The sequence below is a fragment of the Notolepis coatsorum genome (assembly GCF_963971535.1).
Source record: "Notolepis coatsorum genome assembly, chromosome: 14".
NCBI classification, from domain to species: domain Eukaryota; kingdom Metazoa; phylum Chordata; class Actinopteri; order Aulopiformes; family Paralepididae; genus Notolepis; species Notolepis coatsorum.
In genome coordinates, this window is record NC_140178.1 from 31,236,622 (window position 1) to 31,257,958 (window position 21,337).

General features: G+C 43.4%; 1 protein-coding gene across 6 annotated transcripts; it reads right to left on the bottom strand.

Annotated features, from left to right (window-relative positions):
* Positions 1-3,431: 3,431 nt before the first annotated feature.
* Positions 3,432-21,029, bottom strand: LOC311239989 (uncharacterized protein). Of its 6 annotated transcripts, none has more exons than XM_084328465.1 (14): positions 20,891-21,029; positions 18,937-19,138; positions 18,386-18,463; positions 9,046-9,078; positions 8,164-8,345; positions 7,552-7,654; positions 7,383-7,430; positions 6,912-6,962; positions 6,311-6,547; positions 5,739-5,842; positions 5,405-5,570; positions 5,257-5,306; positions 5,114-5,147; positions 3,432-3,688 (listed from the first exon to the last, which is right to left on the bottom strand). In XM_084328465.1, exons 1-12 carry the CDS (start codon positions 20,956-20,958, stop codon positions 5,265-5,267), a joined length of 1,314 nt encoding a protein of 437 aa, XP_084184591.1. In that variant the 5' UTR covers positions 20,959-21,029; the 3' UTR covers positions 3,432-3,688; positions 5,114-5,147; positions 5,257-5,264. The 6 variants fall into 6 exon arrangements, with proteins under 6 accessions (XP_084184591.1, XP_084184592.1, XP_084184590.1 ...); XM_084328466.1 differs by having other exon boundaries at positions 6,311-6,544; positions 18,386-18,466; XM_084328464.1 differs by having other exon boundaries at positions 18,386-18,466.
* Positions 21,030-21,337: the final 308 nt, after the last annotated feature.

Consider the following 21,337-nt stretch of genomic DNA (forward strand, 5'->3'; position numbering starts at 1 on the left):
CACAACATACATGACATTTATGGCATAGGGACATATAGGTATTTAGTACTGATACATTTGTGACATAAGCGGTATTCAAATATACAGTACCGTTACCCCTAGATCCTGACAGAGTATATACATATGATGGGGAGGGAACTGTCCATTAGGAGGGGGTGGGTGGGTGGGAGGGAAATATACATACGGCAGGGAGGGAATATATACATGCGGTGGGGAGGAGACTGTCTATTAGGAGGTGGTGGGGGTTTTGGGCATTTACGGTGGCCAGTTTCGAATTGCAGCCTCCCGTAGGTGCTCTTTAAGAGCGGTTTTGAATGTGGGCAGGGATTCACATTCCTTTACAGCTTTGGGTAGGGCGTTCCACATTGTTGTGGCATAATTGCGAAACGTGTTTAGTCCCTTGTTTGAGCCGAATCTGGGTTTAACATGATTTGTTGAGCTTCCTCTGGTGTAGTGGTTGTGGTATTCACTGACCTTTGGGAAGTATTTTGACATGTACATGGGCACCCCGGTCGTATAGTGTATCTTGTAGACCAGGCCCATTGCAAGTTGCTGTACTCTGTCGTCTACTCTAAGCCATCCTAGGTTGTCAAAGTGGGCAGGGGTGAGGTGGGTTCTGGGGTTCAGGTCAAGTAGTAGTCTGACCAGTTTGTTTTGTGATGTTTGTAATTTTGTTTTAAGCGCCTTTGAGGTGCTTTGGTACCATGAGGTGCACGCATAGTCATAGTACCCTTGAATGAGTGCTCCTGCCAGAGTCTTCAGGGTATTCTTGTTTACCAGAGAGGAGATCCGGTACAAGAATCTAGTTCGTTGGTTGACTTTTTTTATTACATTGGATGCCATTTTGTCACAGGAAAGATTTGCCTCTAGGATGGAACCCAGGTAGGTAATTTCGTCTTTCCTTGTGACAATATTGTCACCCACTGTAACTGAGAAGCCGTCGGTCTTGCTGAGTTTGTTATTTGAACCGAAGAGAATGGACTCTGTTTTGCCCATGTGTAATGATAGTCTTACCGTTGGGCGATGAGACTGGAGCAAAAAGATCCCAGTTATTTGATGGGGATCGAGTCGATCCATTTCCGGTTTGTATAATACTAATACACGCCCAAATCATGTCGATTATTGAGTTATGGCAGCGATCCATATCCACGGTGTGTGGCTAGAGTCCCGCGACGATATGCGAGTGGCCGGACGTATTTAGGAGACGCACCGATATCCAACCGGCCATTTCCGGTTTGGCAACTCGCCGATCATCCACCAGGGGGCAGTATTGAAGCGTTGCAGAGTTGTGCCGAGTCCCACTGCATCAGACAAGGCTCTGTGAGTGAAATATGAATACCATGGCGAAAATATTAAATATGATCACAATAACGTCGTACGCCGTGGATTGGCAGAATTTGCATGAACTTGAAACACGTCGTACAACGTGATTGGCGGGGAAAGTGTTAATAAAAATGTAAGTTAAAAAAAAAAATAGCGTCGAGAATATAAGTATGTTTTTAATCTTTTCTGCTGTAATTCCAAAAACAAAAAACAGTAGTTATAGGCCCTGAAGCATATGATAGATTATCGATTGGCGTTTCTTTCCTATACACGCTATATTAAAAAATTCAAATGTATATGATCGGTATACATTATGCTTCATCATGCGTGAAGGAAAGGGGGGGGGGGGGTCGTTTATAATTCCTTGATCGTCAGTAACGACTTTATTTAGTATGGATTGATATATTGATCAGATGGTTTGCAGTGAAATGAATAAACAATCGGGCTGAAAATAACGTTATTGTCCTCTTACCGTTCGCCAATGAGACTGGAGGAAAAATATCCCAATTATTTGACGCCGATCTCCGACCTAGATCCATTTCCGGTTTGTATGGCGCAATAAACGCAGAAATCATATAGATTATTAAGTTTAGAAAGCGATCCAAATGCACTATAGTGTTTGTCTGGAGCCATTTAACAAGATATCACTGCCGGAGGGATTTCCTCGACGCACCGATCGGCACTTCCGGTTTTGGCGAGAGTGTAACTCGCCCGACCATCCACCAGGCGGCGGTATTGAGGCGTTGCAATCTCATACAGGGTCCCACTGCAGTCCGGAGATTGGCTGGATGAATTATGAATGCCATGGCGAAAAAATGAAATATTGATCCCAAAAACGGCGTAAGTCATTCTTGGTGTTCAACGCATGGCGGGCAAAACCGGCGTAACTCGTTCTTGGCGCAGGATGTGTTAAGGGGCAGTTCACCCGTTAAGTGGCAGTTCACCCGTTAACACATTGGTTGCCAGCCGGATATGACGATTTATCGCTTGGATGCCACCACGTTAATCAATGGGAGGACAAGCACATTTGCGAACGCATAAACTATATCTTAAATTATGGCTATGTGTCTAATACCCCCGTCGCTTATCAATGACTTGCTTGCAGTCAACATGTACGAAACGGATTGTTTTTTCATCAGTACATTTCCATTTTATACCGTTTTGAATACGAGTATAGTTTCGGAGAGTTCTAGTAATTTCAGAGAAATTCCGTGAAAATAGCCATTTACTGGTATACACAAAACACGTTGTCATTTTCCGGCTGATTTATGAATCGTTTTCAAATAAACGCTAGATTATCGAGAGTATTTGTGTTCTTATGCACGATACAAAAGCGGGCTGAAAAATCATTTATTCGTGCTGCGCTCAGCGCCTAACGCCACACACACACGTTGTGAAATCTGTGAAAAACAACTCTGATTAACCCAAAATTGGTAACATAGATTCCTTACCTCAGATCAGATGTTCTGCAAAAAGATGAATCCAATTCCTGATCACCATTCCAAATATTGATTGCGTTTATTGATCCAACGTTATAGTCCGAAACGCATAATCCAAGCTGCTCCCAGCCTCACCAGTGAATCTGGTAACACAACACTGCTTGCCAGAGATGGGAAAACCCTGGACCACTCAATCCAATCCAATGATGTGCATTACCATCCGGGAGATGATAGGGGGCGGTATTTGCCCTTTTCGAGCTCATAGCCATTCCCAATGATAATGTCAGGCTGGACGGATGAAAAATGAATGGATATCGCTAATAAAAGAAATAACGATTAAATAACGAGAAATCTAGTTATTGGCAACCAACGCATGGCGGCCAATAACGAGAAATCTCGTTGTTGGCAACCAATGTGTTAAGGGGCAGTTCACCCAAAATAAATAGTTTTCCCCCTTTACGCGGAACGCTATCTAAAGTATCTATCCATCCAGATAGTTTATGTGATATCTGCCGGCACTACTCTACAATGGAACTGAATGGCACTTGGTTTGTGGTGTTCAAAACGACCAAAAATCTTTTCAGAATTCCACCATGATAATCCGCAGTACTTGTTGTGAGCAGTTTCATGTCGTTTTACAGAAAATTGTTCTAAATAGCAAAATAGAGTTTTAAAATCTTTATTGAATTGTACAATTCAAAAACGACCTACATAAATGTTTACAATGACAGTTGTGTGAGGAGGAAAAAATTAAATAAAAAGATTAAGGCCGACACTGTCAGCAAGTTCAATAACTCCCTGGGAGTGGAAAAACGCATGTCCAGGAAGGTCACTGCTCGTAAAAAAAGAAAAAACACAAAGTATTTTAATGTTGGGATCTTTTCCTTGTGCTTCATTCCACAGCCAGGTCCACTGTATATCCACACCTGTAGCAACACAACGTGTTTACATTAGATCTGCCCCAATCGTAGCAATCTTTAAGTCTTTGTTAAAGAGTCACCTCTTCTCACTGGCTCCACTTACATCCATGCTCCTACTTTTTATTTTATATTTGTATTGTTACTGTAATTCCTCTAATAGTGACCGGTATTCAATTACAAACCGGGTCTCTATTAATGGCCGGGTGCGCTCTTGAGCTAAGCAATTATAAGCCGACCTCCTAATACAAGCCGGGTTACTAATATACTGAGCTGCATACTGAGCTGCTAAGGTAAAGTAACTTGATTTCACTTTGAAAACGTTGAAATGACCAGTGACCACCTGTAATTGCACTGTTTACTATTTCATACAGTACTTGGTTTCAATAAATGAACCCAGTACATTTTACTGGGTTCAAACTGACACAAAATGTTGATTTATTTTATTCATTATGATCCGTTTGAAAATTAGAAATATAGGCCTCTCTCTTATACATGCCTCCTCCTAATAAAAGCCCGGTACCCGCTACAGTTTAAGCAAATACAAGCCCGGGTCACTATTAGAGGAATTACGGTATATGTGTAGTACTGTTTGCAGTACTATTTATGTTTGTGTAAATTGTGTATCTTGTGTTGTATTTTTATTAGTATTGCATAGGGGTGTAACGATGCATCGATCCTAATGTGACGATTCAACTGCATCGATTTGAAAATGTTAGAGTTGATAATCTTTTTAAGTTTTTTTGTGTATTGTTTTTATTGACCTATAGTCCATTCATGCTGAGTGAATCAGTTCCCCCAGCCACATTTGTGTATTCAAATTCTTTTGGGGGAATTAACTGATAGAAAATTAATCGAATCGTGGTCAAATGAAGAGATTTCATGATGCATTGAATCGTTGCCTGAAGAATCGTAATCGAATGTAATCGTTGTGAGGTCGCATCGTTACACACCCCTATAACGCATTGATATTACTTTGTATTGTGCAGCACTTTGGTCCACCTCGGTTGTATTTAAATGAGCTATATAAATAAATCTGACCTTGAACTTGAACACAATGTATTCAGATAACATTGTCTGCATTTTGGTCATCATTGTCCCACAAATATATATATATAAAAAGAAAATAATAATAAATGCATTTTGTCATCAACGTCAGGCCATCATTGTGAATCGGAATCTGTTCTGAATGTTCTTAATTGAACCCTTGCACCTAAGAACCATATAAGTCGGTTAATAAAAATAATTCGGACAGCCAATGTATTTGCAGTTGTGAAGTTAATCTAAATCACTTTGAGTGTGAATGTGATATATCACCAGAAACAACTCAACGTCTACGGTCTTTAACTAGGAGTGAACACAACACTAACTTACGATCTTTAGATAATAAAGTTTGAAAAACATTGTTCCTCTGAAAACTTAAAATGGACTTACATGATTCTTCGTCTGAGGTACTCAATTGTCCCGCCTGGTGAAATAGAGGTAGAATTAATTAATATTAAAAAACATAAATAATAATACAAATGATTTAAAGGACACAAGAATAGGAATCACTCAAGATCATACACTCAACTCACCCAAACATCTAGAGTACAAATGTGCTTTCCTGGATCAGGGTATTGGAATACTAAAACAAACGACACAAAAAAGGTAATTTTAGATAATGACACATTTTTTTTATTCTGATATTCAAGGCTTGAGTCTATATTACAGGTATGTCGGCACCTGATGTCCTCTGGTGGTCATGACGGGCAGCATTCCCTTACAGCACAGCATGGAGAAAGGCCTCTCCTTAGTCTGCGAGTGCTTCTTGAAGCACAGACTGAACACCTGAGCTGGAAGGTAGACGTTCCAGTCGGCCGCATGCTGCTCCACCAGATCACTCACCATGCTGTCGGGAGGCAGTGAGACAAATTGATCTAAAAAACTCCGCCCTCATCTCTCAATCCTCCAAAAAACTGCGATTGGAGGATCAGGAAAAGAAGATAACACATTTAAATGATTTAGGCTTTAGAACCTCAACCATCACCTTATTTTACAATGTGGTAATATAAAAGACCTGTCAATCAAGCGCTGTGTGACGAGATCCAGCGTGCCAGTCTGCTGATGATAGACCACAATGTTGAGGTTGGTGAGCAGTCTGTTTTTCAACCATTCGTTGATCTAACATAGGAATATAAATGTACAGAATATTGGTGTGTGGGATATTTGCCACTCTGAAGCCAATACAATTAGGGATGCACAGATACCAATAAAAGAGAATATTGGTATCAGAGAATGTTCCTCGATACTAAAATTCGATACCAACATGCCGGAAATAACAGCGAAGTGACTTGATTTGCTGCATTTTTTACACCTTAGCTCTCTAATGGGGAAAGATTTATTATATCTCAATCATCTTTTGTCCAATGACCCCCAAAATGACAGTCCAGGTCTACAGTATACTGTTCATAAATAGTAAAGGATCGGATTGGTACTTGGTATTGGCCGATGGTGAAAGTTTAGGACTCCTAATCAGTATCGGCAGTGAAAAAGCGATATTGGTGCATCCCTAAATACAATAACATTATTGCAGATAACGTGCACTCTACTTGTGAGCAGAAAAAGTGATTACATTTGCCATGTGCTCACCTCTTTGATTATATTTTGAGGCAGTCGAGAGAGGATCCTAAAAGGGAAGCCGAAGTGCGAGGTGATGTCCAAGATGAGCTTAGCGACTTGTGACGCGAGGTGCGACTTCATAGGCAGGGCCTCCACCCACTTTGAGTAGTAGTCCGTCACAGTCAAAATGAACTTGTGCCCATTCTTAGTTTCTGGCAAGGGTCCCCTGACGTCCAAACCAAGCCACTCCCACGCCTCGCTCACCTGCTAAAACATAATACACTTAGTTCTGAAATGTTTAACTAATACAAATAAAGAAACTTATTTTATAAGTATGTGATGGACAAAACAATAATAATAAAAAAAAGAAAACCTACACCCAAACTAAGACTAAACAAAGATACAATATGATTAGATAAGAACAAAATACAATGGAATACAAGAATACAATAGATCAAATGAAAATGAAACTGAAGTTGGCATCCGATTTTTGTTCAGCTTGTGGGTGAAAATGTGATGACACCGATTCCTTCCAGCCTGAACTCCTGAATGCCATGGAATTTTGAGAGTCATCTTGCAGAGAAAGATCAAGTGAAAGGCTAACTCTGCTTCTGCCAAACATCAGGCCTACCAGTATCGTTCTCTCAGGTTCTTCAAGTGGCATTCTTTCCAACATGTCCACCTGTGAAAATTACAGAATAGCATTTAAACAAACACGAATCCCTACTAGCTGTGCACACACACACACACACACACACACACACACACACACACACACACACACACACACACACACACACACACACACACACACACACACACACACACACACACACACACACACACACACACACACACACACACACACACACACACACACACACACACACACACACACACACACACACACACACACACACACACACACACACACGTCAGCCTCCTAGGGTGAATGATGTGAGGGTGGCAACACTTTTCTGGACCAAGCAACCAACCAATCAACAGAGCGAGCTATAGAGCTGCTGGTCACAGCTAAATGTAACTTGAAAATGTAAGGATGGTAACCGTGCTGTTGTACTTTATGAACACGTCGACGACTTACATCCACACCACTTTCATCCGCAGCATCGTCCGGCGCCCAGCGAATACCCTGTAAAGACACACAGGAACACATTTACACCATCGACACTGGAAAGCGGTCTATAAACGTGGGGCAACAATCAGACAAAATGTGTTCTATATTTATCCTCTCAGCATGCATCTGTACTTACCAGCGGTTTACAGTAGTCACCATGGAAAAAAGATGGAAAGGATTCTATCCTCGCTAACTCTTCTTCCGTTATGATGGTCCATCTGATGAACTTCCTTGGTTGACTGATCCAGAAAACCAAAAGAAAACAATACCTTAACCACTTGGAAGGACAACGTACCATGATGTGTGTGTCTCCCCCCCTCTTTTAGGATTTATGTAGGAAATTAACAAGGAATCAGGACAAATACTGGTATCCCCCTGGAAGTCCACAAAACTCACCCAGAAATTGGGATTCAGGGTGCAAAACATACCCCTAAAAACAAGGGTGTATGCGGTCAGTCTCTTAGCTTATCATATAGGCTCAACGGAGTGTCCCAATTTGCACACATATGAAAGCATGTTCCTTTTATAGGTTGTATTATATCAGAAACAAGGGTTCTATTTTAATTACAAGAAAAATACTAAAATAAAATAAATGCCCTTTGAAATCTGTTCAAGTGGGGGAAGAAAAAGGTCCATTCACTTTCAATTAAAATCCATTCAAAATGTAAACAGAAATGGCCGTTTACTTGCTGATGATCATGGGACACAGACAGTTGGCTGAATGAAGGAGTCCCGAGAATTTACTCACTCAGAAAACTGCAAGTCCCTCAGGCTTGGGCCTTGGGTAACAGGTGGGCTTGGTGGTGCAGCCTGTGCTGGTGCAGCCTGTGCTGGTGCAGACTGTGCTGGTGCAGACTGTGCTGGTGCAGCCTGTGCTGGTGCAGACTGTGCTGGTGCAGACTGTGCTGGACTCGTCTCCGAAGTAGATGCCTTCATTCAGAATAAAGGTGAGTAAATACAGGTATCAGCTGTCTGCTCAATTCATTTAAATGGTTTCAACTTAGTGTCGTTATAGCTGACCATACTAGTGACCAGTTCAAGTTCAAGTTTTGTTTCATCTGTCATGTATAAAGTACATGCAAATTACAGTGAAATGCTTGATTCTGTATGAGCCCCCTGAGAATGTGCTTCATACAGTAAAAAAAAGTTAAAATAATAAAGTCCAAACAGTATACAAAATATACAAACTAAGGTACAACCTAATGGCAATGAGGTCCAAAAATGCCCCCAAAAAATTAAATGCTAAATGCAAAAATGGGGTATGGATGTAGTGCACACACAGCACCGCATCTATGCGCACACGCACACACACACACACCAAGGAGGAAATCTACCATTATAGCTGAATGAAAGAAAGAGAAGTATTTTCTGCAAATCACTAAAAGGTTCCATAAATTGACGCTGAACTGAAAAACACATTGAATAAATAAAGTGTCCCAATATCCTGCTTCTACCCATGTTCTTTCCCCCACACTGAAGAGAATAAACAGCGTTTCATTCAAATGGAAAACAGGATTGTAATAATGGGAGGAGGAGAGCACAAGATAAGTTATCACATCTAACTACAGGGATGAGTCAGGAATAATAACAGTACAATAACAGCATGCATTGGATCATTGGATTTGGTTACCTGGTAGCTGCTACCTGGGGGGGGGATGGCCCACTAAAATCCGAAAGTGAAAAATAAATAAATGCTGGTTACATCAGCTGCACCAAGGATGCTCCACAGTAGAACAATATGGAAGTAGCCTACACCATGCTGCATTTTTTTGTTTAGCATATTTCTCAATTTGTGTGATCTCATATAAATAGTCTACCAAAGCTAGAGTATAAACCTCAATTGGGTGCAAGAGCTCACAAAAACAATTTATGGCCTCTTAAAGTTAGAGCCCCATTCACTGTCTATGGAGTAGCCCCATATTTTACATTCCAGTGACATCACCGATTGGGAGGCTCTCTCCGATTTCTAACTTCAGGAGAGTGGTGGTGCGTGTTCACAAATACTGACTGACCTGTCCTGCTGGGGTACAGGAAGAACATTATGTGAATTCTTAAAATTGGTGACATTCATTCCCCTTTAACACTTTGAATGCCCAAAACGACATAACACATGTTATCAGCCCGCCCCCTGAATGCCCACCACGACAATTAGCGTGAATATTTTTTTATTAGCGATCTGAATTCATATTTCATCAACCGAGTCTACCGTTGGGAAACCAGCCCCATCAGGAGCTCAAATGTGAAAAAAGCGCCCCCTATCGTCTCCCAGATGGTAATGCACCCTTTTGGAATGGACTCAATGAAAATGGATGAGAAAAGAAAAATCCGGAATCCACATTTTACTTCTCACGCATGTAACCAGAGATGATCCCAGTCATTGTGGACCATCAGAACAGAGTGTAATATGTGTTTACAGTATGTAGCGTTGGATCAATAAAAGCGATCGATTTTTGGAATGGCGATCAGGAATTGGAATAATCTTTTTGGATAACATCTGATCTCAGGTAAGGAATCTATTTTACCAATCTTAGGATAATCAGACCTGTTTTCACGGAGATATAAGCTTTTCCCCTATGTGTGATGTGGCTGTTTGGCTGTGCGAGCGATCATGAAATATATCAGATCAGATATCAGATCGCCTATATAGCGTGTATACGTACACATATACTATCGATAATCTAGCGTTTATTTGAAAACGATTCATAAATAGGCCGAAAAATGTGAATGTTTGTGTATTCTAGAATATTCCGTTTATTATGGAATATTTTTATTTTCCTTGAAAACGAGGGCTTTTCAAGATGCTATAAAACGGAAATGAACCGATAAAAAAACAATCCGCTTCGACAATGTTGACTGGAAAATGAGTCATTGATAAGCTACGGGCAGATTAGACACATAGCCATAATTTAAAACATAGATTAGGCGATATTAACGCTAACATTGAAGTGGATGGTGGGCATTCAAGCACTAAATCGTGCGCCCCCTGCTGGCACTGAAAGAGTTAAAAGGAATGTACAGAATATGTCACTGCCAATTTCTTAAAGAAAGAAACATTACCACCTTTCTGACTTTCTAACTATTGTCTTTTTAAAGCTTGTTCTTTATTTTCAAATGCTACTCTTAGGATACATGTTATTATTTTTTTTACAAATATGTTTGTTTTTTTATATATACATATATATATATCCAATGACAGCATCATGTTGACTAAAATAGACTAAAACACCCTCTGCAGCGACATACAGCACCGACAGAACAAGGAAGTAGTGGCCTACAAGGAGGCTATGAGTAGTGTGGAAACTGGAAACCCACCAAGTACAGTGGCGGACAACGCAGGTCCAATATGAGATAAATATGGGTCCCAGATCTCATAGAAATTGTCCAACTTGGAATGCAACATGCATGTGATGTATTCACAAGGGATACAGTCCATAATAGTATTATGCCACAATCTCTTTGATGGGAGTATTGTAACTGAGGGGTACAATTCCCTGACTGTATTACTAGATATGATACTTACTACCACTACCTTTGTACTTAATATTCGGCCACCCAGTACACGGCATAAATATATTATCATGAACACTCTCACGTAGATGAAACGGATCCAACACAAATGTACGAATTAGAAACAGGTCTTTATTTTCTACACAGCGATGGTGTGTAGAATAAACACTTAATCACTTAATTACATTTATGAATTGAAATAGTATGCACTTTTATGGCAAGGAGTATTCGTCGGTATATCAATAGAGAATGTCCAATCTCTGAAGGCGCAGGTGGTAAATATACGACCTGGAATAGTTAAGGAATAACAGCAATGATACTTTAATGATTATATACTAGATACACTAGAGGGGGTTAATCCGGTCGCTTGTAAGCCGACAGGAGTAGGAGGGGGGGGGGGGGTAGAATCCGGCTGCCTCGTCCGGCCAAGGGTATCCCAGGTGAACCCACTGTAGTGCCGTTCAATGCGCCGGCGATCCTTGGACCACAGATGAAAGCAGGTGGACTCTTTGTGGGCCGGCTCTCTCCGGTCCACGGGGGAGAGACGTGAAGCGACCTCGTCTTGCAGAGCGTCTCCTCACCTTGCGTCCTCTCCAGGGGGGGGGGTTCCAACACACTGCAGTGTCGGGGGTCTTTATCCATGGAATAATCAAAGTATCCAAAGCATAATCCGTGCCTGGGAAGGCGGGCTGTCGTCGGTAGAATAATCCGGTATACAGGTCCACTCGCTCGTCGGCTCTGGGGCTCCTCGGGTGCAGCTTCACATAGGGTCAACCACCCTGGGTAAGCAGCCAGTTCTCTGCCCGAAACGATGGGGTACTGACTACGGTAGTATTCTCACCGCACGAAGCACTATATATTAACAGACTATTATTAGCTTAATAGACTACGTCCAACTCGACGATATAGTGCCAAATATGACTATTCAAATATTAATATACACGATGTCTCAATACCGATGGTAGGCGAACTTGGCCTTACTCCCACACGTGGCGTCGCGGGGAGGCTTTACGTCTGTGACTCTATTGGAGGGTAAGAAACTGGACTGAAAAGAAAGTCCTACTTTAGTAGCGCAGTATATATACGCACTATGAACAAATAGTCCCATTAGTGGTGCGGTAGCCAAATTCCTACGCGGAACTAGGACTTGTTCGTACATGTCGAGCGGTACGTTTGAACTGGGTCTGAGGGGTATGGCAGCCTGGCACCAAGGTCTCGACCAATAGTAGAATGGAGACTATTATGGGATGTTCAGTAGGCTAGAATGGATATTCAATGCATATTGTACAAGGAATATACAAGGGATATCAGGGAATATTAGAGAATATACAAATACAATTAAATATATATATATAAATAAATATATATATTCGGTTTAATCTGGCCCTTCACAACAGCCACCCCCTGAATAGGTCCCAGACCTAATCAGTTAAACAGAGACAGATTAATCGCGTTGTCTATTTACACATAAGGGTTTGCTGTAGGGGTCAGTCAACTTCACAAAGTCATAGGGTTGTAGGGTCATGGTCATCATCGATTGTGTCTGGGAGTCGAGGCAGTTCTATGAGCCTTGCCACGGGACGGGTGTAAGTGCGACCCTGGACGAGCACTTCAGCTGCTCGGACCTTGCCGTCGGCACCGGTGATCACTTTGCTTACGCGGCCGGCCGGCCACATAGCTCTGGGCAGTGATTGATCAATAATCATGACGACTGTTCCTTCTGTCAAATTGTCTCTCTCCTTTACCCACTTCTGGCGGAAGCGGAGTAGAACGCCGAGTAGGGAGGGGCCGAGTGTGGGACCGGGCAGTAACTCTTTATTCAGATTTTGGGATCCGATCTGGTAGCTGCAGTTAAATACTATGCGGTCTTTACCGTTGTGATGGACCTTGTGGTGGGGCACGTACCACGATTCAGTGGTCTGGTCAGCCTCTTTAATGTCCATCTTTGTGACGTGTCCCGCTGTGATGAGCTTCTCAATCTCAGCGCGGTATACACTCTCTTGGGCGGGGTTCTTGGCTAAGCGCCGCTCCGTGTTCAGCAGGTACCGTTCTGTGGCGTCTGTCTTGGCGTGGAAAGTAGGCATTCCTTCTCGCCGCAGGAGTGGCGTGGCGTATCTCAACACGCCGTTGACCGGGACTCTCTTGGTCCCTGTCTCGAGGAGGTGAATTGCGTAAATGTCATCTTTAGAGCGAATGTCTTTCTTTCCGTTCTTAAAGGGCATTTGTTCCAAGGTCCATAGCCGCTCTACGTGTTGCAGGAGTGCGGTTTCTCCCTCTGTGACTCGGGAGTGGAGACATCTAGTGGCTGTACTTCGGTTGAGAGATTTGGCGAGCGGGCCTTGGAGAGTCCATCCCAAACGGGTCTCGACTGCTGCAGGGCAGCCTCGGGGTCCGGTATGAACCCGGTCTATCGGGACAATGAGGTCTGCATGGTCGGAGCCTATCAACAGGGTCGGCATAGCATTGTCTATGAGCGGGATCGGTAACTTGCGCAGATGTGCATATTTCTCCATCAGCTTGGCGACGGGGTATGTGTACCGCGACAGTCCTATTTCTTGGCTGGTGAAAGCGTCTGCAATCTGGTACCGTCGCTCAGGCTGGCCGCTTGCTGCGATAGAGAATGAGACATTCTCGCCCTTTATCGTCTTCAAATCTCGTCTTATTGTCCGAATTGTCATTTGGGTTTCGCTTCCCCGCAGCCCTAGCTGGGCCGCAGCGGAGGCGAGCAGCAGGGTCTTCTCTGACCCGTCATCGAGGACGGCGTAAGTGTCCAGGACTTTATTCTGGTAGCTTAGTGTCACACGCACTACTTTTAGGAGTACTCGGGCTCCACTGCTGCTGGCGGGATCGATGTACATGACGCTCGCTTTGCGGCTGGATGGTGCAGGTGAAGGGCGCCGTCTGTTACTGTCGTGAAGTATGTCCAGATGGGCTCCATCGCACTTGGTGCACCTTTTCTTTAAGCGGCATTCGGCTGCCATGTGTGAGCGCGCACAGCGAAAACAGCGCTTGTTGGACTTTATCCATTGACCTGCTTCCTCCGCGTTCAGCTTGGGGAAGGAGTCACATTGCGCTAGCCAGTGTTCTTTCTCACAGTAGGGGCACACTATCTTCCACTTCTCCGTTCTGGAGGGGGTACTGTGGCTCCTGCTGCTCGGTACTGACTCCGATTGGTGCATCACAGTCACCGATCTTCTTCCATCATTTAGTCGTCTGGTTCCTTCTCTGGAGCCAGGGGTGCTCCGTCCGAATGTATCTAGCCGTAGGCTGCTGACTTCTCTCGCCAGGAAGTCTGCTAGATCGAGGAGGTTCGGTTCGGGGCCATTCGGGTCTCTGTGGTCCCTCTGCCGCCTAAAGCGCTCCTGACGAGCGGGCGGCAGCTTCTCCAGGATCCTTTCCACATTTGAGTTGGCGTAAAGTTCATGCCTCCCCTTCTCTCTTTGCGCTCCCAACATCCCTACCAGGGACTGCACTCTGATGGACAGGTCGTCCAGTGCTCGATTGTCTATTGCTGGGGGTAAGCGGTCGATGTGTCGGATCTCCTGGATCACGTAATCCCATATGCGCCCATACCTCTGGTCCAATGCTACCAGCGCTGCTGTGTATGGGGTGGTGGAAGTCGCGTAGGCGAGCGCTATATTATGTGCGCGGGGTACCTTTAAGTGCTTCAGTAGGATGGCGTATTTGTGGCGTTCATCCAATACATCCACCAACATGGTCTCCAGACACATGCGGAGTTCTGTATACTGGGCCCGGTTCTCTTGGGTGAAGTCGGGTACCATAGGCGTGCCAATGTATGACGCTGATTGTGGATACATCGGCGAGCGTTGGGGGAGAGGCCTCCTAGGCGAGTCTCCTCCCGCTCCTTGGTATGGGCTGGTACCGGCAGTGTACCATGGCCCGCTTGTCCAGGTGCTGTTCCTCGGTGCGGGTCGTGCGTCGTGCTCACCCGTGTATAGAGTCGGGGGTCTGTAGCGCAGCTCCGCGGGAGTATAGCCTGGGCTGTACCGGGCCTCCTGGTCCGGTAGAGTACTGTGCCGTCTTCGGGCGTGGTTCTCCTCCTCTTCCTCTTCGTCTTCAGTTAGGTCATCCAGTGCTTGTAGTCTCTGGTTTAGCCTCTCCACAGGATATGCTGCTCCTTCCCGGTTGCTAGGTCTCGCTTGGACCGGTGGGGGGAGGTGGTCTGTGGGGGGTATAGACCTCGTCTGTTGGTCAAGTTCAGGGTTGTTTACTCGGCTAGGGGATGCCGCCCTGGAGGTGTGTCTAGACGAGTTCCTGGAGCCTCTGGCGGAGGGAGAGGGTGTTGTCCGTCTGATCAGCTGTTCTATTAGTTGCGACTGCTGTCTGTCGCGCGCTGCGTCCCGTTGAGCACCGGCTCGTTCTCGGGCCACATTCTCTTCCATCTGAATGCGTCTTATTTCTAGACGTATCTGCTCGTGTTCGCTTCGCTGCTGGATCTGCAGTCGGTCGCGTTCAGCAGCGGCGTTCAGGCTGATGAGGAAGGCCTGCTGTAGGGTCCTCTCTGCCTCGCTGGGAGAAGGCGGTTGTATAGGGGAGCCTTCCCTCGGGGTACTCCTTGCGGAGCCTTGGAGCTCTATCTCCACGGTGCTCTCCCCGTCTTCTTCCGTGCCGAGTTCTCTCTCGGTAGCGTTGTATTCCTCCCGGGACTCATCGGGGACTACTTCTTCAGTACTGGCGGGGTGTGAAGTCATGTCTGGTTCCCACTGGTCCCCACCGTGAACTTGGTCAGTTACATTAGAGCCCGTAGGGGCCTCTATGGTCGGGGTAGTCTGGGCGTTGGGGTTAGACATACTTTTACTTTCTAGTTTTACCGCGTTTACTGTTAGTAGAAGACTAGGTTGTTGACTGACAGCGTAAGCCTCTAAGTACTGAGGGAGCCGTCGTTCGCGCTGCGGGCGTTGGTTAGGAGGATCGTTTCGTGGAGTGTTCATCATAGGCCATTTCAATATTAATAACACTATATTAATATTACACTAATTACCCTCCGGCTCGAAGGACCAATTGTAACTGAGGGGTACAATTCCCTGACTGTATTACTAGATATGATACTTACTACCACTACCTTTGTACTTAATATTCGGCCACCCAGTACACGGCATAAATATATTATCATGAACACTCTCACGTAGATGAAACGGATCCAACACAAATGTACGAATTAGAAACAGGTCTTTATTTTCTACACAGCGATGGTGTGTAGAATAAACACTTAATCACTTAATTAAATTTATGAATTGAAATAGTATGCACTTTTATGGCAAGGAGTATTCGTCGGTATATCAATAGAGAATGTCCAATCTCTGAAGGCGCAGGTGGTAAATATACGACCTGGAATAGTTAAGGAATAACAGCAATGATACTTTAATGATTATATACTAGATACACTAGAGGGGGTTAATCCGGTCGCTTGTAAGCCGACAGGAGTAGGAGGGGGGGGGGGGGGGGGGTAGAATCCGGCTGCCTCGTCCGGCCAAGGGTATCCCAGGTGAACCCACTGTAGTGCCGTTCAATGCGCCGGCGATCCTTGGACCACAGATGAAAGCAGGTGGACTCTTTGTGGGCCGGCTCTCTCCGGTCCACGGGGGAGAGACGTGAAGCGACCTCGTCTTGCAGAGCGTCTCCTCACCTTGCGTCCTCTCCAGGGGGGGGGGTTCCAACACACGGCAGTGTCGGGGGTCTTTATCCATGGAATAATCAAAGTATCCAAAGCATAATCCGTGCCTGGGAAGGCGGGCTGTCGTCGGTAGAATAATCCGGTATACAGGTCCACTCGCTCGTCGGCTCTGGGGCTCCTCGGGTGCAGCTTCACATAGGGTCAACCACCCTGGGTAAGCAGCCAGTTCTCTGCCCGAAACGATGGGGTACTGACTACGGTAGTATTCTCACCGCACGAAGCACTATATATTAACAGACTATTATTAGCTTAATAGACTACGTCCAACTCGACGATATAGTGCCAAATATGACTATTCAAATATTAATATACACAATGTCTCAATACCGATGGTAGGCGAACTTGGCCTTACTCCCACACGTGGCGTCGCGGGGAGGCTTTACGTCTGTGACTCTATTGGAGGGTAAGAAACTGGACTGAAAAGAAAGTCCTACTTTAGTAGCGCAGTATATATACGCACTATGAACAAATAGTCCCATTAGTGGTGCGGTAGCCAAATTCCTACGCGGAACTAGGACTTGTTCGTACATGTCGAGCGGTACGTTTGAACTGGGTCTGAGGGGTATGGCAGCCTGGCACCAAGGTCTCGACCAATAGTAGAATGGAGACTATTATGGGATGTTCAGTAGGCTAGAATGGATATTCAATGCATATTGTACAAGGAATATACAAGGGATATCAGGGAATATTAGAGAATATACAAATACAATTAAATATATATATATAAATAAATATATATATTCGGTTTAATCTGGCCCTTCACAACAAGTATCATCCTTGATCCAGAATAAAATAATATTCTTTCTGGCAGCAAATGTTAGCAAATTGAACAATCTCTTTAGGGATGCTCGATATTGGCTTTTTTAACGATACCGATATACCGATATTGTCCAACTCTTAATTTCCGATACCGATATCAACCGATACCGATATATGCAGGGTCCCCCCCCCCCCCCCCCCCCCCCCAAAAAAAACGTAATAATTTCAGGTAATTAACATTACATATGTCTTGTCGTGTAATTAACACAACATTATGCATACTTTGACAATAAATAAAATTATAATTAGTTCTTACTTGCTTGCCTGGGTAAATAAAGGTTAAATAAATGTAAAAAAAAAAAAAAAAAAAATATTGAAAACCGATACCGATATTTTCCGATATCACATTTTTATGCCAATATCGGCCGATAATATCGGACATCCCTAGTTTGACATTAACAATATGAACATCTGGGAGACCGAGTAGAAGACACATGGGATCCAATTCTACAGGAACACCAAAAACATAAGACAGTTCCCCCACAATATCAGACCAATAGCTCTGAAGCTTCACAGAGGACCAAAAACAGTGAATAGTGATGCACGATATATCGGCCGCCGATATAATATGGTCCGATATCAAGATAGGGCCGATATGGGCAGATAAAAAAATATATATATTTTTTCTTTTGACATGTTTTGGCCTTAAATAGTTTCAAAAAAACAAGTTACTGAAAATAAGTTACAAAAGTAAAAAAAAAAAAAAAAAAAAAAAACGAGATATCGACATCGGTAAATATCAGTATCGGCCAGAACAGCAATATTAATATCGGGTATCGGCCACAATTTTCACATCGGTGCATCACTAACAGTGAATGTAATTTCCAATCTCTATCTTGCATTTAAAGCAAAGTGAGGATGCATTGGCATCCATTTCACTTTTGAGAGCAGGAGTTATATGTATGCGGTGTAATATTATAAATTGAATAGATTTAGTACGGTTACATACAGTTTTTCTTTGAGCATCAGTCCACATTTCCTGCCGGTCCTCATCATCTATAGAGATGTCCATGTCCTTCTCCCAGGACTGCTTGGTATCAAGGGAGGATAGAGATGAGTTAACTAGGTGTACTGCAGGGTTAACTAGATGAGTACTACATGGTTAACTAGATGAGTACTACATGGTTAACTAGATGTGTACTACATGGTTAACTAGATGTGTACTGCATGGTTAACTAGATGTGTACTACATGGTTAACTAGATGAGTACTACATGTACATGGTTAACTAGATGTGTACTGCATGGTTAACTAGATGTGTACTACATGGTTAACTAGATGTGTACTGCATGGTTAACTAGATTTATGGTGTAAATGTGTTCCTGTGTGTCTTTACAGGGTATTCGCTGGGCGCCGGACGATGCTGCGGATGTAAGTGGTCTGGATGTATTTTTCTGGTCTGCATCCCCTTAACAATTGTGCGTATTGAGCCGTACTGTATTGTACCCATTCTGCAATCTGTTAATAAAATGTTCAATCAATCAATCAACAAGATGTGTACCTTCTCTGAGCATTTGAGTTTTGAGCATTCGAACTTGGTGGGTACAGCGTCTTTTCTAAGTGTTATACATGTGCCCGTTCTGTCAATATACTTCTCCTCAAAGTGATCAATGCACAGGACAGAGACACGAGAGGGAGTCCAGTCCTTCCACCTCATCCTGCTGAGCCATTTCTTTAGATTTCGACGATCATCCACTGGAAACCTGTGGTGATTGCAAACAAATCCAAGAAATGACTAAATGTGAACTGGTCAACCTTGAATACACACAGCATATATAACCAATCACTAGTGTAGTGGATTACTAGATTCTAGTAGGTATTTTTCAGCCATTACCGCCCCACCCCCTAACACTTAAGTCACTAACATTGTTTTTTTTCTTCAACTAATCAATCAGTTGATTTAGGCTAATATCAACAAAAATGTAAAAATGCATTTACCACATGCAGTCATGCAGAAAGACACAGGTCAGTCTCATACTTATCAGAGGTGTTGATTTTCTGAAAATATCTCATTCGAACATGGAAATCATAATAATCGACGAATCGACTAATTAGTAACAATAATTTTCACACTGCATATTATGTGTCTCTATTCTTCTACACATCAATGGGAATTAATGTGATCGACTCACGTAAGACATCGATTGATTGATTGAAAACTTTATTAACAGATTGCAGAATAGTTACAATACAGTACGGCTCAATACAAACAATAAGACAAATAAGTTATAGTATGCGGGCTAAGCGATCATTTTATGATATTCTGTACCCGCAAAAAAACGAAAACAAAAGGCAGGCTGTCACAAAAAAGTCACAACTAGGGACCTTAAAACCTAATCTAGTGAGACTTAACCAAAAACTGGAGAGCTTGGACTGGTCAGATGAGCTCAGTCAGTGGTACACTAGTTGAAGAAACATGGCTTGGCTTCAAAACCAAATTCTCATCAATACTAAACAACATGGCCCCCCTGAGAACCACCAGGGTTAAAAATCGCACATGGATGCATTCAGACATACTGACCGCTATGAAAACCAGAGACAAACAATGCTCTGAACTTCATAAAAGTCAGTCAAAGCTTACCAAAAGCTTCAACAGTGATCTCCAAGCCCACTTGGTTAAACTCAAACAACAACGAAACAGGCTAAAAAACTATGTAAATACCATGATCAAATCAGCACAAACAAAACTGAGGAAAACAAAAACAAACCCTGCGAGCTTTGGAAATTACTCAACAACCAACAAGTTCAACCCAGATTCGGCTCAAACAAGAGACTAAACATGTTTCGCAATTATGCTACATCAATGTGGAACGCCCTACACACAGCTGTAAAGGAATGTGAATCACTACCCACTTTTAAAACCACTCTCAAGGAGCACCTACGGGAGACTGCAATTAGAAACTGGCCCCTGTAAAGTCAAAATCCCCCATCCACCCAACCTCCTCCAATGTAGTCTCTTCCCCTTCGGATGTACAGTATATATTTTTTTATAATATCTTTTTCTTACACAGTACTGTGTATATTTGTATGTCATAAATGTCTTGATGAATTGAAAATGGAGGACCCTGATGTAAACAAGACGAAAGTATTTATCTGGTCTGCATCCCCTTAGCAGTTGTTTGTATAGAGCTGTACTGTTAGTGTACCCATTCTACAATCTGTTAATGAAGTGTTCAATCAAACAACTGCTAAGAGGATACAGACCAGACAAATACTTTGGTCTTGTTTACACAAGGGTCCTCTATTTTCAATTCATCAAGTAACATAGTCGAGGTTGATACCTATGGTTAATACACAGAAATGCTTAAGTACTGATGACGATGGTCTATCATTATTTTCTTATTGCTACACTAGATAAATAATAATTCCCTAGTGTTAGACCTGAATGTACAAACTTCACTGCATATGTAGCTAAAGTAAATTATATAGCTTGGATATTCTTTAAAAATACTTACTTAAAAACCTTCACCGCTGAAAGGCTAGTGTTATCGCAATTATACGCGCTGCATCTAATCCTGCCCATTCTACAAGGCAATAGGGACTTCTGGAAGGTAACGTTTTGCAAAGAGGTTGGTCACTGCATGTGTTTATCTTTCATCTGTGGGTCACTGGCTCAGATCGGAAGTTAATTTGTTTTGGTTTATTCCCTTCCTTGTGTAGTTGCGAACTACTGTATACCAAGTGCAACAGTGCCCCCTTGAGTATGGGAATACGGGAATACCTCTACCTCTGGTCTTCTTCTTCTTCTTCTTCTTATTGAGGTTTAACGGCGGCCGACCACTTGTTAGGGTATGTGCCGCCATCTACTGGCATCCTTTACCTCCTACAAAATCCAATTCCCCTCACCTTCATGGAGTGCAACTAATGCTGCTACTTCCCATTAGACCTTTCCCCGCTGTCAA

What these genes read in the sequence shown, in the direction of transcription:
- LOC311239989 (XM_084328464.1), bottom strand. Translation starts at nt 20,958, where the DNA reads ATGGGCAGGATTAGATGCAGCGCGTATAATTGCGATAACACTAGCCTT. An exon ending in AGGGACTTGCAGTTTTCTGA is followed by an intron (nt 7,655 to 8,163) that starts GTGAGTAAATTC and finishes TTTCTGGATCAG; the next exon opens with TCAACCAAGGAAGTTCATCA. An exon ending in CGGATGAAAGTGGTGTGGAT is followed by an intron (nt 6,963 to 7,382) that starts GTAAGTCGTCGA and finishes TAATTTTCACAG; the next exon opens with GTGGACATGTTGGAAAGAAT.